Source organism: Lactuca virosa, chromosome 3, assembly GCF_052849685.1.
Source record: "Lactuca virosa cultivar CGN04683 chromosome 3, Lactuca_virosa_CGN04683_v6, whole genome shotgun sequence".
NCBI classification, from domain to species: domain Eukaryota; kingdom Viridiplantae; phylum Streptophyta; class Magnoliopsida; order Asterales; family Asteraceae; genus Lactuca; species Lactuca virosa.
Genome location: NC_136428.1, coordinates 403,609,976 through 403,627,241, shown reverse-complemented (window position 1 = coordinate 403,627,241; position 17,266 = coordinate 403,609,976). Strand labels below are relative to the sequence as shown.

At 34.8% G+C, this 17,266-nt stretch overlaps 2 protein-coding genes across 4 annotated transcripts; one reads left to right on the top strand and one right to left on the bottom strand.

Annotated features, from left to right (window-relative positions):
• Nucleotides 1-8,130: 8,130 nt before the first annotated feature.
• Nucleotides 8,131-11,787, top strand: LOC145167768 (uncharacterized). Of its 3 annotated transcripts, none has more exons than XM_079087013.1 (7): nucleotides 8,131-8,265; nucleotides 8,389-8,410; nucleotides 9,081-9,519; nucleotides 9,680-9,741; nucleotides 9,939-10,070; nucleotides 10,497-10,658; nucleotides 10,830-11,787. In XM_079087013.1, exons 3-7 carry the CDS (start codon nucleotides 9,105-9,107, stop codon nucleotides 11,517-11,519), a joined length of 1,461 nt encoding a protein of 486 aa, XP_078943139.1. In that variant the 5' UTR covers nucleotides 8,131-8,265; nucleotides 8,389-8,410; nucleotides 9,081-9,104; the 3' UTR covers nucleotides 11,520-11,787. The 3 variants fall into 3 exon arrangements, with proteins under 3 accessions (XP_078943139.1, XP_078943141.1, XP_078943140.1); XM_079087015.1 differs by having other exon boundaries at nucleotides 8,389-8,470; XM_079087014.1 differs by lacking the exon at nucleotides 8,389-8,410 and having other exon boundaries at nucleotides 8,134-8,265.
• A 2,148-nt stretch (nucleotides 11,788-13,935) lies between these two features.
• Nucleotides 13,936-16,666, bottom strand: LOC145163197 (protein cornichon homolog 4-like). Its single transcript, XM_079082054.1, has 5 exons — nucleotides 16,501-16,666; nucleotides 15,617-15,798; nucleotides 14,620-14,742; nucleotides 14,470-14,533; nucleotides 13,936-14,157 (listed from the first exon to the last, which is right to left on the bottom strand). The coding sequence occupies exons 1-4, from the start codon at nucleotides 16,570-16,572 to the stop codon at nucleotides 14,503-14,505; spliced, it is 408 nt and encodes a 135-aa protein (XP_078938180.1). The 5' UTR covers nucleotides 16,573-16,666; the 3' UTR covers nucleotides 13,936-14,157; nucleotides 14,470-14,502.
• Nucleotides 16,667-17,266: the final 600 nt, after the last annotated feature.

Genomic DNA, 17,266 nt, shown 5'->3' with positions numbered 1-17,266 from the left:
CACGACAATTTGAAGTCGTTACCTATTGCCATGTGGAAATGGGAGGAGATCACTATGGATTTTATCACGAAGTTGTCGAGAACGGCACGTGGGGTTGATTCTATCTGGTTCATAGTTGATAGATTGACCAAGAGTGCTTATTTTATCTCTATCGTTGAGAGCATTTCTGCCAAAAAGTTGGCAGAGGTCTATATCAGGGAGGTAGTTGTTCGACACAGGGTTCCGGTTTTAGTGGTTTTATACCGTGATGTTTGTTTCACTTCCAGAGTGTGGAAGAGGTTTCATGAGGAATTAGGTACTCAGCTACTCTTCAACACCACATATCACCCTAATACGGACGAACAGGGTGAGCGGACTATTCAGACTCTCGAGGATATGCTCAGGGCGTGTGTATTAGATTTTGGTGGTAGCTGGGATACGTATATTCCATTGACCGAGTTCTCCTACAATAACAGTTACCACGCTAGTATTGATTGACCTCCTTTTGAGAATTTTTACGGTAGAAAGTATCAGACCCCAGTTTGTTGGGACAAGGTGGGGCATCGGATTATCGGGAGTACTAAGGCAGTACTCAAGTCCACTGAGTTGATATAGTAGGTGTGTGATCGGCTGAAGACCGTGTAAAGTCGCCAGAAGAGTTATGCCGACTGGAGACATTCAGACCTTGACTTTCAGGTTGGAGACCATGTGCTTCTGAAGGTGTCACCTTGGAAAGGTGCCATTTGGTTCCTGAAGCAGGGCAAGTTGGGGGCCCCAATATATTGGGCCCTTAAGGATTATCACTCGGGTGTGCAAGTTTTCATACCAATTGGATTTGCATGATGAGATCAGCCAGATCCACAACACGTTCCATGTTTCTCAGTTGTGGAAGTGTTTGGTCGATGATTCTGCAGTGGTACCCTTAGATGATATTCAGGTTGATGAACGCCTAAACTATATGGAGAGATCGATCACGATCCTTAATAGGAAGACGCAGACCTTGCGCAACAAGGTAGTGGGTTTGGTTAAGGTGCAGTGAAAGCATCGGAAGGGTCCAGAGCGGACATGGGAACCTGAAGAGGATATGCGAGAGCATTACCTAGAGCTTTTTGTAGCAGCGGACTTTGAGGACGAAGTCTGATTCAAGTGAGGGAGATTTGTAACACTTGTATCCTCAGTTATGCTTCTCAATACTTAATTTTGGCATTTATTCATTTTAGGTGCTCCACGCGGGGCGTAGGATGGCCTCCTACATTGGGCATACGTGAAAGATTCCATCTAGGGACTTAATGCCCTACAATGGGTGTAGGAGCGCAGGATCGAAACCCTAATTGATGGGTTGTGAACCCTATTTAAAGGCTTTAAATCCTTGAGGGCCTCCCCATGCTCAGCCTCCACCCTCATATTAAGTGGCCTCGAAACCCTAGCCACCCTGTGAGAGTTTTGAAGCCTTTGTGTGTTTTTGTGTGCATTCTTGATGAAGGAATCCATTGGAGAAACATTTGTGGTCTCCAAGCTTTGTAGATCTAGACTTCACACTTCATCATCCACCTCCAGGAGATATAAAGCTTGCATCTTGATGTTCCTTTATGTTAGATCTAGTTATCTCATGAATTGTTATGCTTTTTGTCCCACAACCTTGGTCTTAATGAGTATGAGTTATTCCAGACCTTATGAGTATCATTTCCAATCGTTTCTAAGCTTGTAGAGTCATAAAAATGGGAGCTTGGTCACTCCCATCCATCCATGTATGAGATCTTGAGTATTTGAAGGATTTAGGGACTTAGGGTTTGGTCTTATGCCCTTTTTAGCCATACAAAGGTGTAAAGTCGTAGAATTTATCACTTAGGACGTTCATTAGGTCCGAATATGAGAATTAGATGTTTAGTCCTTGTGTATTAAGAGCTTAATGTTGAGTTAGCAAAACAACGTAATTACGATGTGCGCAATCTGGGCTACGCTTAGCGTAACCTGAATTGTTCCCGTTTTCTATCAGAGGCTCTACGTTGGGCGTAGCACCAAAAGGGTATTTTTGGACAAAATGGATATTATGTCAAATGGAGTGGGTTCTAATCTTGGAAGGGTAAAATGGACTTTTACCCCCAAGAGGAGCATCCATGAACCAAGACCCTTGAGTGTGGATTATTACCTTAAATTTTTATTAGGGTCTTATTATGTATTGATTAGTGTGGGGAGTTCTAGTATCGACAACTCGAGTATGAGATTTTTCTGTCTTCAGATTGAGGTGAATCTTCTCATTATACTGTGTAGGATGCTAGTTGTCTTTGTGACTCTTGCATGTGTATGTTAGGTTGGGCTCATTTACTATATGTTGGGTTGGGCCCATTTATTATATGTTGGCTTTGGGCCTTTTTATGATTGGGTTGGGCCTATTGCATGATTGGACTGGGCTCATTTATATATGTATGTTGGGTTGGGCGTATTTGTATGTACATTGGTTCGGGCCTACTTGTGTGGTATGTAGTATTTTTGGGGAACTTACTAAGTTTTGTGCTTACGGTTTGTGGTTTAAACATTTTTCAGGTACTTTCAGCTCCAAAAGGAAGGGCCCGACTTGACTGTACAACATCCCCTTATGATTTTCGCACCAATGATTATTATTTTACTCTGATGGTTGTGATACATTTATACTATAATTGGTTTTGAAACTTTTGATGTATTGATTTGATGGTTATAAAATTGAAATTTTTTATCAATATTTTTGGGACATTACTGACGAAATATTTGGATGAAACGTTGTGATGTGGTCAAGATAAAATATATTTGTATGTATTTTTTTTATTAATGTATTTTGGGTTTGGTGTTTTTTAATTAATGTATTCTTAGGTATTAAATGTTTTAGATTTCGTAATTTATAATTAATATTTAAGTATTTTTTTTAACTATGATATCTTTTATTTTAAAATTTATAATTATGTTTAAAGATATAATGATAATGATATGAAAATTCATTAAACTTTGTAGGGTCTAATGTTACAGAGTAAAATTGAATAAAAAATAAAACGATATCAATTCTTAAGAGTTCTATGGAGGGAAAATGACTTATGAAGGTAACTAACTATTTCGATTGTCCATATATAGGTAATGTTCTTTTTTTTGTTCTCATTAATGAAACCAACTTGTTATTTATGTTCACATTTAGTTAATATGACCGACTATCACCTGTTTTTGCCCGTTTTACCCGGTTGCATCAATTTAACTCAGTTAAAGTGAAATACGTGGATTCTTACGTGGCCATTGCTCCCCTTTCTCATTTAATTAGGGTCCGACAAGTTCAATTTCACCAAAATCACCTCCCGATTTTAGATTCAATTCATCAAATTGAAGATTAGAGTTTAGAGTTGAAGCTACGTGTTGAAATCGACTGTAAGATGGCGTCACAATCATCTACAGGTAAGTATTTAACTGTAGATGTTCATTACAGTGGACTATTTGCCCCAAATCCGTTGAAATACTTAGACCCCGAAAAAATAACAGTGCGTGATGTTGATTTTGGAGGATTTACGTACAAAGAGTTTCTTTTGTGGCTTAGGAATTTAACCAATGGAAGTTGTGATAATGTGTACTACTATAGCAGAAAGGAAACCTTGGGTGAGGGTATTATAAGAATCGACAGTGATGCTGATTATTGGGAGTTTGTTGAAGCTACTTATACTCCTGAAGCTGAGTTGGATGTCTACATTGACCACCAAAATGATCCAATCCTTGATTGGGCTGAAAATAAGGTGTTATTAGATGGTAATTGGTATGACTTGGATGACAACGAAGAAGAGGATGATAATGAAGAAGAGGGTCACAAGGAAGAAGAGGATGACAGTGATGAAGATGATAACTTGGATGATATTATGGCATATGAGCATGAAGTTGATGAAGAAGTCCATACCTTTAACAAAACTGTTGGTGACAACTTTTTAAACAAACTTTCAGTTATTGGTAAGCTTAGTGATGATGATGAACCTAATGATGGAAAAGATAATAAGGTTGTATTTCTTGTCCATGATGAGAATCAAGAATGGGATAAGATGGTGCCAATTCTAGGTATAAAGTTTGCTAACCCAATGAAATTGAAGCTATGTCTAACCAATTATGCAGTGCAGAATGGGTATGATTTGTGGTATGAAAAAAGTGATCATAACAGGTTACTGGTGAAATGTTGTAAAGGTAAGAAGAACAAGAAGAATAAAGGTTGTCCCTTTAGGTTGTGGGCAACCTGGATGAGCAATGAAAGGTCATTCCAGATTAAATCTTTAATTGATAACCATAATTGCTCAAGAGTCTTCAAATTTGGGTCCATTGTTAGCTATAAATGGATAGGGAATCATTTCATGAATGATATACTCCAGAACCCAAAGATGAGTGTGAGAAAATTAAAGGCTAAGGTTAGCAAGACATTTATTTTGATTGCAAGTGTGGGATAGTGCAGAAATGCTAGGAGGTATGCATTTAAGGAGATAGAGGGTACTTTAAAGGAACACTATGCTAAAACTTGGAGCTATGGAGAAGAGCTAAGAAGGACTAACCCATGATCAACAGTGAAGATGGATGTAGATGTCATGCCTGATGGAGCCACTTACTTCTCAAAGTTCTATGTATGTTTAAAGGGTGTGAAGGATGGATGGATTAAAGGTTGTAGAAGGGTAATTGGACTAGATGGCTGCTTCTTAAAAGATGTTTGCAGAGGTCAGTTGCTTGCTTCTGTAGGTAGGGATGCAAACAACCATATCTACCCTCTTGCATGGGCTGTGGTTGTAGTGGAGAGTAAGGAAACATGGAAGTGGTTTGTTGACCTTCTCCTTGATGACATTGGAATGGGAAATGGACATGGGTTGACATTAATATCAGACCAACACAAAGTAATGATTTTATATTCTCTATTTATTTAATACTTAATTCTTATGAAGTTTATGTTTTGTTTGTAATGCTAACAGAGGTTACTTGAGGCTGTCAAGGAAAGGGTGCATGTAGCAGAGCATAGACAATGTGCCAGACACATATGTGCTAACATCATGAAAAAATTCAAGGGTCAACAGTTCAGTAAACTATTCTGGTATGCTGCTGCTTCTACTACCCATGCTCAATTTGAGGAGCATATGAATAAAATCAAGAAGATAGAACCACTTGCCTATGATCATCTAATGGAGAGGGACCCTAAAACTTGGAGTAAAGCATTCTTTCAGACTGATAGGGCATGTGATGCATATGAAAATGGTGTATCTGAGAGTTTTAATTCAATCATTGGAGCTGCCAGGAAGAGACCTCTAATCACTATGTTAGAGGAAATTAAATTTATGTGATGGAGAGACTTTATAGACAAAAAAGTAAGGGAAGTTCTTGGGGAGACTTAAACATATGTCCTGCCATTAGACTGAAATTGTCCAAGATTAAGGAACTTCAAAGGTTAGTGGTTGAATACCTTTTATATATAAGTGTGACATTCAATTGTGTATACTTACATTTAAGTGTGTGTGGACAGATTTTGGAGAGTTGTACCATCTGGTTATCAACAATTTGAAGTGAGACTTTTATATGATGCATATGTTGTAGACCTTGGGAAGAAGACATGTGGATGTAGAGGTTGGCAATTAACTGGTTACCCTTGTGTGCATGCATATGCTGCCATTTCAAACCTCAATAGGGATCCAGAGGACTATGTATCACCATGGTTGACCACAACAATGTTTTGTAATGCTTACATGTACACCATTAAGCCACCAAATGGTAGTGATATGTGGCCTGATGTGGATTACATCAAGCCATTGCCTCCCAAAAAGAGAAGGATGCCAGGAAGACCATCAACAAAAAGGAAAAGGGATAAGATTGAGAGTGAACTAAAGGGCAATAAGCATACAGTCTCAAAAAGGGGTATTGTTATGAGATGCAACATATGTAGAGAAACAGGGCATAATAAAGCAAAATGTCCTCAAAAACCAATTGGGGAATCATCTAATCCAAAGCCAAAGTCAAAAAATAAAAAAGCCAAAAAAGAAGGTATTTCTCATCCTTTACCTTTTGATTACAATATAACAACTTCTAATGCTAACATTTGAATTATTTCATAACAGGTAAAGTGAAGGTTGAATTGGTTCAAGAAGTTGATGTGGAAAGTAATAGTGACAGTGAAGTTCAAAGGGAGCCTGATAGTGAGGTGGCGTCTTATGAAGTTGATTTTGAAGAGGGTAATCATACATACGAAGATGTAGACCAACCTGAGGTTGAAGCTGAAGTTGAAGGACAGGTTGAAGATTGAGGGGTTGAAGAACAGGTTGAAGTTGAAGCACAGGTTGAAGCACTTGTTGAAGTTGAAGTTAAAGAAGGTGAATACCAGGTTGCAGTTGTAGATCAAGTTGAAGTTGAAGTTCAAGGACAGGGTGAAGGTCAAGAAGGTGAAGAACTTGTTGTACTTCAAGATCCAGTTGGACAAGATGACCAAGGACAGACTGCAGTTCAAGATCCAGTGGAAAATGAGCATATGCAAGAAGTACCAGCATTTCAAGTTCTACAGGGAAAGAGAAAAAGGAAACCTTCAGAAAGAATCACAAAAATTCAGATAAGAAAGAAGTGGGAGGGGAAACAGGGGAGTAGTGGTGAAAATCCAATGGAATTGGAATAGAATTTGACACTTTGTTATTTTTTGGCATCATTGACTGAGAATCTTTTGTCTAGTAATATGTGTAACTTTTGGACTTGTGTCTAGTTGTATGTGTAAGTTTTGGAATCTTGTGTGTACCTTTTGGCAGTAATGCATGTGTAACCGTGTTAAATTCCAATGTTTTGTAAATAATGTTTCCTGGGAATCCAATGTTTAATTATATTACATTCCCATGTTTGATTATATTACATTCCAATGTTTCATTGTATACCATTCCAGTGTTTAATTATTTTTCATTCTACTATATGTAACAAAAACATCATAAGCAAAAACATGTAACAAAAGTTCCATCCATTCATTACATACATAAGCATACATAAAAACAGGTGGACTACATCATTCTAATACCAATCAACTTTCATTCATGAACTACATCATTCAACCCTAATACATCATGAACTACAATCAAATCAACATTTTCACATACAATACAAATAAAAAAATTAGTGCCACTTTGTGACTAAACAACTTCCACTTGATTTTGTCCAATTCTTGTCTATTAACCAAATTGGTGTTGTTTTCTTGTTCGATCTTCATCCTACATATGCTGATTTCATTCTCCAAAGTGCAAATTTTCAAGGTTAGATTATAGCTTTCTTCTGGTTTCCTCCTGTAAGGCTTTCTTCCATCTGTCATCCTTTCATCCTCATCCAACCATTGCCAGAATTTACAGCTTGGACTTTTTCCATTCTTGAAACAAAATTAAAAAAATGTTAAATTAAAGGATGAAGTAGAAGAAAGGGTATTCAACAAGATGAAGAAGAAGAAAGTTGCAACGTATTCAACAATAATGATTACCATTGAGTTTTGACAAACTCTAAATTTTCTTCCAGGGTTGTCAGGGATTCTTGAAGTCTTCACACAAGATGGTAAGTTGCAATCACATGGATGATCAGCTTGAAATTCATCTTGTCGTTTTGAAGAATAAGATGAGGAAGAAGAAGCCATCGTCGATCTAGGGTTCAAAATCAGGGGTGTAATCATATGACTTCTTATACTGTAAACGAAGAGAATATATGCACAATGCCACATAGGTGCAACGTATTCAAGTCATGTGACAGGTGGCTGCCACATAAGCAAAAACAGGTGATAGCCGGTCATATTACCTAAATGTGAACATAAATAACAAGTTGGTTTCATTAATGAGAACAAAAAAAGAACATTACCTGTATATGGACAATCGAAATAGTTAGTTACCTTCATAAGTTATTTTCCTTTGAAAACGTGGAAAGCTAAATCCAAGATACATAAGACAATTTGAGATCGTCGCTAGGATTGATGCCCTTATCAACCACCTGGCATGCAATTTTCAGTTAATCAAAAATTATTTCATTGTTATTATACAGTTGATTCTTCGTTTAATTTTATAAACCACGGACATGAAATTATTTATTTTTATGGGGTTTAGCAATCAACTACTCTTTTATGTGGTTTTTTGAATTATTACCTTTTCCCTTAATTATTAATAATAATTTATTTTTTGATTTTATTAAGGAGAGAGAAATAGAGATGCATGTCTCTGAAGATTTCGCACACAGTCATTTGAATTTCAGTGTGTTTTTTGGCTGCAAGACTCCAAACAAGCTCCAGAAATTCCTTTGATCAATCGGAAGAAGGTAACGCTCTTTGAAATTTTTTGTTTTTCCCTTGTGTTACGTAAGTGTAAGATTTTAAGTTTTAGGGCTTTGATTTGGTGTTGTTTTCATGATCTTACGCGATTTTACTTGGGTAATGTGAAGAGCTTTTGGCGAATATTAAACTGTAAGTAATTTCTTTTTGTGATTATTGTAGTATGATTTAGTTCGTTTTGCATGTTTGAAGGTAATGTGGAGTAATTTTTTCAGTAATTTTCGTTGAGTTTAGTTTTTATATATGTTTCTATGATAAATTAAAAATTATTAGGTTTTGATCTTGTAAAATAGGAGGCATTATCGCGAAAAGATTTTACTCTACCCTACTCAACGATATCAATCGATTGGATTTTTTTATTTTATTTTTTACTTTCCTTTTCGAGTTTGCTACAGAATTTTTGTAATTTTAAGCGCGTGTTTGTGTTTTCTATGCGATCCATTCATCAAGTTCTTCGATTTTCTTTTTCAGTTCCTCACATTTCACAGTTATGATTTCTTGTTCTCCTGAATGTGTGTGTGTATGTGTTCAAGCTGTAATCGCTTAATTTCTGCGTTGAAATTCTTGTTCAGTTTGACGGATCTTTTCACCTTCCTCTTCAGTTTATTGATTTTGTATAACTTTAAGCTTTGTTTTGTGTTAAAAAAATCATCTGTTCATCAAATTCTTTGATTATTTTTTTTCAATTTTGAACATTTTCATAGTTTGATTTCTTCTTCCTGTTTTGATCATTTTCATGCGTGTGTGTGTGTATTCTGTAAGTTTGACCTAATAGTAAAAAAAATTCATTTCTTTAATTTAGTGTGAAATTTTTGCTAATCATACCATGGACTCGAGACAAATTATGATGCCACCAGTAGAAGCAACAAAACCTGAGGCTCCAACTCCATCAAACTATCAATTGGCTCTAATGACTGATAACCAGACCCAAACCATGGGCCCACCACCACCGGGGTTTTCTCCGGCGACTGGCGGCAATGGCATGTCATCTTCTTTGGCAAAGAAGAAGAGGGGTAGACCAAGGAAATATGGCCCAGATGGGGTGGCTACCACCGCCAGTGGCGGTGGGAGTGTCCGGACATTGTCACCACTGCCACTCTCCTCCGCCTCTTCGCCTACCTCCGGTGGCTATTCTGATGTGAAGTTTGGTGAACCGGTGGGAAGTGGTGGCGAGTTTCAGACTGAGAAGAAGCAGAAGAAAAAGAGGATAAATTCTTCAGAGAAATTGAACATGAGTTTAGGTAAATACTAAATACCCAAATGGACTTGTTTTGATTTCTTTATTCTCTATATTCAAATTAATATGCTTTGTATTTTGGTCTATGTTGCATTAAATCCTATAAAATTTGAAAATGGTTGTATATAAATCTTGTTTTTTTTTTTTTTTTTTTTTCATGATAGGCGACCAAATTACATCTGGTGGAAGTTTTACCCCTCACATGGTCACTGTTAATCCCGGTGAGGTATGTTAATCCCATGTTTTTAAATGTTCCATTTTTCCTTCAACATCAACAATATTATATTCTCAAGATAAATACAATACATAGCAACATACTTTCACTTATTTGTGTATTATAGCATCCTATTTATTTCAATTTCTTTCTAGTACTAGTTGATATGAAAAACATAAACAAAGTTCACCATCTTTATTATATTTCAGGATGTTACATCTAAAATCATCTCATTGACAAAATACGGGCCCCGTGCAATATGCGTTCTTTCTGCACTTGGCATTATTTCACACGTCACTTTGCGCCAAGCAAGTTCATCCGGAGGCACCGTAACATATGAGGTACACAACTTTCTTCACAAAATGAAACCATTAAGGAGGACATTTACGTCTTTTGCACAATTGAGATATCAAGAGCAAGCCGTTTCCTAGACTCCCACCTTATTCCACCTTTTTGGGTCAGACAAAAAAATAAAAATTGTCCCATTGACATCAGTCCTTGTTCCGCCTTTTGGGTGGTGAACAGTTGTTTTTGTAGTTTTTGTCCCATTCACATTGGTCCTTGTCGCACCTTTTTGAATGGGACAAAAACTGCTTTTTCGGTGGGACAAAAACTAAAAACTGCAGTTTTTGTCCCCTCCTGTCCCAACTTGTTCCACCTTTTTAGGTGGTACAAAAAAGGGACAGGTTTTGTCTCATTGACATCAGTCCCAGTCCAATGCATGTCAAACACAGTATTAATAATATTGGATCTTTTTTTTTTTATAGGGACGATTTGAAATTCTTTCGTTGTCTGGATCTTTCACACCTGGCGAGGTTGAAGGACTATCATCAAGAGAAGGCGGTATGAGCATCGCTTTATCTAGCCCTGATGGCCGTGTTGTTGGCGGTCTTCTTGGAGGAATTCTCACTGCAGCTGGTCCTGTTCAGGTACCCTTTGACTTTTTCCGGTCAAACAATCAGATTTTAAATTCAAATTTTGATATTTATATTTTTGTTTAAAACTTCAAAAAAAGAAATCATTGATTATGTTAAATCTTTTTACAAATCACTGAAAGTACATTGCGATTTCTTGCATTTAATAAATTATGTTTCTGTCAGGTTGTTGTAGCCAGTTTTCTACCTGAGTTGGGAACTACCGTTGGGCCAAAACGGAAAAAACAAAAAAACATCATAATGGAAGACCCTATTAACAACAGCATGGAGCAGAACCTCAATGAAAAAAGCCAAGAGAGTCCCTTGGTAGGAAATGACGATTCTACCCTTACCCTATCCCCTGCCCCTAATAACTTCCAACATCACGAGAACCGAGCCTCAATGCCAACTGGGCATGTGCATGAATGGAACAGGACCTCAATGAACCTCAATGAACAAAGGCAAAGGCAAGAAAGTCCCATGGGAGAAAATGACGATTCTACCCCTACCCTTACACCTGACTTCCATCATGAGAAACGGACCTCAATGCCAACTGTGCATGACTGGAACAGGACCTCAATGAACCTCAATGAACAAAGGCAAAGGCAAGAAATCCCCATGGGTGAAAATGACGATTCTACCCCTACCCCTACATCTAACTTCCATCATGAGAAACGGACCTCAATGCCCACTGTGCATGACTGGAACAGGACCTCAATGAACCTCAATGAACAAAGGCAAAGGGAAAGGGATGAAAGTCATGTGGGAGGAAATGACGGTTCTACCCCTGCCCCTAACTTTCAGCATGAGAGGGCGAGTGTGCATGACTGGAGAAGGGCTGTCACGGACATGAATGTATCTTTCAGGGAAGATTGAACCCCACCTGCCTGGATTTTAGGATGATGGGTCACAAGGGCTTTTTGGTAATTTTGGGGTTAGAAAAAAATGTTGTACTTTTGTAGCTTGTGTTGTGACCTTGCTTGCTATTTGGGGTCTAATGTTTTATCAGGTTGATGTAAACTACTTCAGGGAGAAAAAAGTCAGATGTTAACTTAGGTAACTTATTGTTTTTATATTTTCTCTCCTTTCAAAAAATTATTGCAACGTTTTAATTTTTTTGAATGTAAGGTTATTATGTTTATTATGTTTGGGGTGCATTTCTTTTTTCAGTTTGCATTTGAGTGTAAGTTAGGATTCGATTAGCAGTCGTTCAAAAAAAAGTATAACTAATTAGGAGTGACACAATTAAAATGCATAAGAGCTTCCATTATGCTCAACGAAGCACACGTTCAAAAATTATATATAATTTTTTTTTTTTTAAAAATGGAACGATCCTTCAGCTTTATCACACTAATATTTCATAGCATCATCACACTAATATTTTTCAAACCACAACACCGACATATAAATCTCTAGCTTTTATAAACTTGTCTACACCGACATATAAATCTCTAGTCAAATCATGCAACGTTTTCTAAAAAAAGGCAAAAAGGTATTTCGCAATTTAAAATTGATGGTCATCTTCTTTTATAGTAATGTGGCCAAATTGTTAAATGAGAATTTCATCATTTAATAATTGTATCTTCATTTAAACGATATGCTTTTAAGTTCTAAGGCTAAGAGGAATGATTCAACATCAATGTCATATTATTTTTGTTTGTGTAGGACATCTACTTTTGTCACTCTTGAGGCACGCAACAAGATTTTTTTTTTTATAAAGCTAAAAATTTCATTACAAATGAAAGGGAAATTCCAATAATACCTAAACACTAGAAATTAAGACATAGGAATTAAAAATACAAAATATGAAACATATAAAAATGAAAACTACATATTTTATTTTTTTGCAAACTTGGATTTGACCTTTAACGCCAACTTTCGCTCCTCCTCATGATAGTGAGTCACATATTTCATTAGGAGTTTCGATATATATATATATATATATATATATATATATATATATATATATATATATATATATATATATATATATATATATATTTTGCAACGTTCAAGTATTTTTTTTCAAAGTAGATTGTAAGTTGTCGAGACCCACCATCATATTATATAGATCACTTGAACTACTTATCACCCCCTTTTCCTTTTCTTTTCGCTTGGTCTCTTCCCATGGTAATACTAGGTCTTGGAACCTCAATCGGGGCATCTTCGTTGAGGTCTAAACTGATATGTGCATCCAACGATTGACTATGAGTGATTTCGGATGTTTTGGTTCTTTTAGAACCACATGAGAATGAGTCCGAAGTTTTGACTTCATCCCATTTTCTGGACTTCTTCACAATATTCCAAAACTCTAAAATTTTGAAAGGCGTCCCCTTTTCAAGTCGGTAGACTTCTAGAGCTTTGTTTAATAATGTTGCATCATTTAGTCCACTTTGCCAATCACGCTTCAAGTTCATATATTGGGCGTTAAACTCTAATGCAACTTTGTTGATATTCCTCCACTTCGAGTACATTTGATCTTTTTTTTCCTGGTAGTCTACGCGCTTTATTTCGGAGAGAAAATGTCTAGTAACTTTTCTGTTAAAATGGACCGATTTTGGCCGTTACCGACTTTTAGGTCTTCCGAGATGCCAACCCATGCATGTACCAACACCCTCTCTTCCTCTGGGGTCCAAGCCATATTTGGTTCCTCGTGTTGAGAATCATATTTGGATATGATATGGGGTTGGTGTTGGGATTGCAATTGGGTTTGAGTTTGAGTTTGGAATTGAGATTGAGATTGGAATTAAAGTTGGGATTGAAATTAAAATTGGAATTGATTTTCTTGATCTGTCTCATCTCAAATGGATTGAGATTAGTTTTGGATTGGAATTGTGGTTGGGTAGGATATGGATTATAATATGTACCCAAAGAATGGAATGGAGGTAGTGAAAAAATATATCAATCCATTTGAGATCGGGAGAAGATGGGTGATGAAGAGTTTGAATTGTTTGTAGTTGGATTTTTTTTTTCTTGGAGTTTTTTGGTTTGATGGAGAGTTGGAAGAAGCCATCTTCAAAAATGGAGATTAAATGTTTGAAAGATGAAGGTTTTGTTGTGGTACAAAAGTTGATAGGTGTTGGTATTTATAAAAATGGAAAAAAAAAAAATTTCAACTTTTTTTTTTGTAAAATTCTCTCATATGCTAGCTATTACTCCGCATAGCCTAACAGCATAATAAAATCTAATCATTGTTACATAAATGAATCCCATGCCTTCCAATACAAAACAAATCTTCCAACAAACATATGCAGAAACCAAACTATCGATGATTAAAAAAAATTCACAGAAATAAAAATAAAAGTGATATCCAATGAAATAAAAACAACTTACAACCGGAGAATTTATTTGGAAATATATATAAACGGCTGAATTAAATATACATGTAGCTGTACAAAAAAAAAAATTCTTGAAGACTTTTAAGATCTAAATACGATGGAGTAGTTTGTGTGAAAACCTCTACTCATCTTCTCAAATGACTCCTTTCGATAGCAAATCATACAAACCGAATAGCCTGTAATCAAAGATCATATCCAATCAGCATTTTAAGATTATGAATAAATGACATTTCTTCTTTTTTCTAATTAAGTTTCGTTTAGATAAATGACATTTTGTTTACACATTTTCATCTTATTAAGGCGTTGTATTTTGTAAAATCTACCAATTATAGCAATGATAATTGCTTTGTAATTGGATAATATTTTCAAAGTACAATGCTCGAATAGGATGAAAATAAAGTATGATGCTATTACAAAAAATTTCAAGGAAATTACATTGCTAATTCTTGCATTTAATCCTATTATCCACAATGAACACATCTACTTACAGTCAAATTTACTCGATTGAGAGACCCGATTTCTTAATCTTCATCAACAATACTCCAAATCATCCTAAAAAACAGTACAAAAAAAAAGACGATTAATATGATTTTCAAGTGATTTAAAATTGGGTATTTTAACGAGTTTGAAATACGTACCAAAATATAGAGAAGAAAAGAAGGAAACCAAGATAACAAAGTTTAAATATTCGCTGTTTCTTTTGACTTGAAAGCTCATTAAAAACCTCTGTTGCATACACTACATGGCGTCCATGAATGTACCTAAAAATCAATTTATGTTAGAGGATAATAGGTTTTGTATCATGTTTAATATAAAATATGAAATAATATATAAATTTTGAGAACTTTAATAGGTGTGTTGCATTTTATAGAAAGTTTTGAACACATAAATATTGATAAATTCGCAACCAGAATCTAAGTAAATGTTAATATTTTATCTTTGTAAGTACAAGATTGGGCAAACTATAGAATAAAACAATTGTACTTTCACCTTTTTATCTAGTTAGCCACTTAACTATTTTCTGCAGTTAAATTTTTTTAACCCTTAAAAAAAATCATTTTTCCCGGTTACCCGATTTTTATATCAGAGAAAAACACATAAAAGCACAACATACTTTCACCATTTTATAAATTTAGTTATGAGACTATTGTTTTTTTATTGATATTAGCCACTAAACCATTATTAAAATTAATCATAAATAAATAACAATTCAATGGCTAAATCAAAAAATTATTAAAAGTACATTGTGCTTTTATGTATTTTTCGCCATGCTAAATCAATAAAAGGTTGTGCTTTTCTATATGTTTCCCTAAAAGATTTGACCAAAAAGCCATATCTTTAAAAATACTAAAAGGTGTAGATTAAGTAATTCAACGATCTAGGGGGTGTTTGGCTTAGCTTTTTAGATGCCAAAAGTCCTTTTAGGAAAAGATAGAAGAGAAAAGATGTTTGACAAATGCATTTTAAAAGCTACTTTTGGATTTGGATACAAGTAAAAATGAACTTTTTGGAAAAGTGAGGAAAACCTGAGTTTTTGTAACTTTTCCAAAAAGGAATTTTGCCCCCTAAAAAGCTAAGCCAAACACCCCCCTAATATATTAAATTGTAAGAAAAAAGATTAAGAAATGCACTTACAGATGAACATTATAACATAAATATGGAAGGCAAAATAGGAACATTATCCAATGCCTTGTGACAAGATGTAAAAAGCATAATCCTCCTTGAGTAATCATCTCAGGCAACATAATGTTGTTTATCTTAGTTGCTAACTCATATGGGTTTATATAATCAGTCTCTAAGTCCAAAAAGCACATTATCTGCAACAAAAAGATTGTAACTGTTAAATACCAAGAATACCCCTCATTGTTTAAATGTCAAGAATGCACTCAACAATCATAAAGTAGAGAAATTTTGTCAACCACATTGAATGTAATCAATATTTTAAAAAGATTACTAATGGGTATAGAAGTAAAAATCAGTCTTCTAGTGTTTCACATATCCGATTTTGATTTTGAATTCTAATCTTTTAGATGCAGAAAGAAAACTTCTTTTTCATTCGAACTAACCCTTTAACTTTAAGTACTTTTTTACTTAGCAAATATCCTTAAAGTTCACAAATTTATGCAAGAACAAATCTAGTGCAATTGCCTAATTACATATTCTCTATCTCTTTAAATCAATGGAAGAATGGGTATTTAGTTTGTAGAACTGGTGGTCGATTAACAAAAACATATATGCAAAAAGAAAAACTGAAACTTTCATAAAAAATCAGCAAAATTTATTGCAATTCATGGCAAATGTAACCAATAAACATGGAACCCGAAATCAGACAATTAAACAAATTAGGTTAAAAAATCAAATATTCTAGCAATTGTAAAACGTAATAGAAAATTGTGAAACACTAACGAACAAAGTCGAGGTGTAGTTGATGAATGCAGTCGAACATGAATTGAAAACCGAAGAAAAAAGGGTTGCAATTGAAAGAATGTGTGTGTGTGTGTGTGTGTTCTTGAAGTTACCTGGTAAAGAACAAGCGCTATGACTGCTAAGAGGATGAAGAAGGAGAACAGCCATGCGATTAGATCTAACATCTCTAAACCCCTAACTGTGTGTTTGAATGACAGCCGAAAAGGAAGACTCTTCAAGTCTTTGTATGGGGTTTGGAATCTTTGATGCTTTTGATGATCTAATCTCTTTAAAGTAACGCAGGCATATTTATACGAGTTTTTTTATATTATAATTATTTTAACCTATATACGTATAATCAAATGGTAAATATCATTTGACACGCATGTTATTTTTTCTGGATTTTTATATGTGTTTTTAATTATATTTTTTTGTATTTTTTATTTTCTTAAATTTAAAATTTATATTTATCTAGATTTATATATGTAAAATAGATTATTCTATTAAATTTTATAATAAATACTCTAAAATCTTTTTTTTTCCTTAGGGTTTAGAATAAATACTCTAAAATGACCTAGACCATATATATATATATATATATATATATATATATATATATATATATATATATATATAGAGAGAGAGAGAGAGAGTTTAGGTCATTTTTGATCACTTGACTCATTTTAAGTTTTAAAAGATCATCGAACTTTTGGTTTTGTGCTCATTTAGTCACCTAACTTTTGATTTGGTCACTGAACTTTTGGATTTGTGCTCATTTAGTACCCTAACTTTTAAAATTGTGTTTATTTAGTCACCTAACTTTTAAAATTGTGCTCATTTTTATAGTTTTATTTTAAAAGTTTAGTGACTAAATGAACA

Bases quoted from the DNA above. Each gene is read 5' to 3' on its own strand.
- LOC145163197 (XM_079082054.1), bottom strand. From the start codon at position 16,572: ATGTTAGATCTAATCGCATGGCTGTTCTCCTTCTTCATCCTCTTAGCA. The intron at 14,743-15,616 runs GTAAGTGCATTT...ATTGATTTTTAG, and splicing joins TTATGTTATAATGTTCATCT to GTACATTCATGGACGCCATG. The intron at 14,534-14,619 runs GTACGTATTTCA...ACTGTTTTTTAG, and splicing joins CTTTTCTTCTCTATATTTTG to GATGATTTGGAGTATTGTTG.
- LOC145167768 (XM_079087013.1), top strand. From the start codon at position 9,105: ATGGACTCGAGACAAATTATGATGCCACCAGTAGAAGCAACAAAACCT. The intron at 9,520-9,679 runs GTAAATACTAAA...TTTTCATGATAG, and splicing joins GAAATTGAACATGAGTTTAG to GCGACCAAATTACATCTGGT. The intron at 9,742-9,938 runs GTATGTTAATCC...ATTATATTTCAG, and splicing joins TCACTGTTAATCCCGGTGAG to GATGTTACATCTAAAATCAT.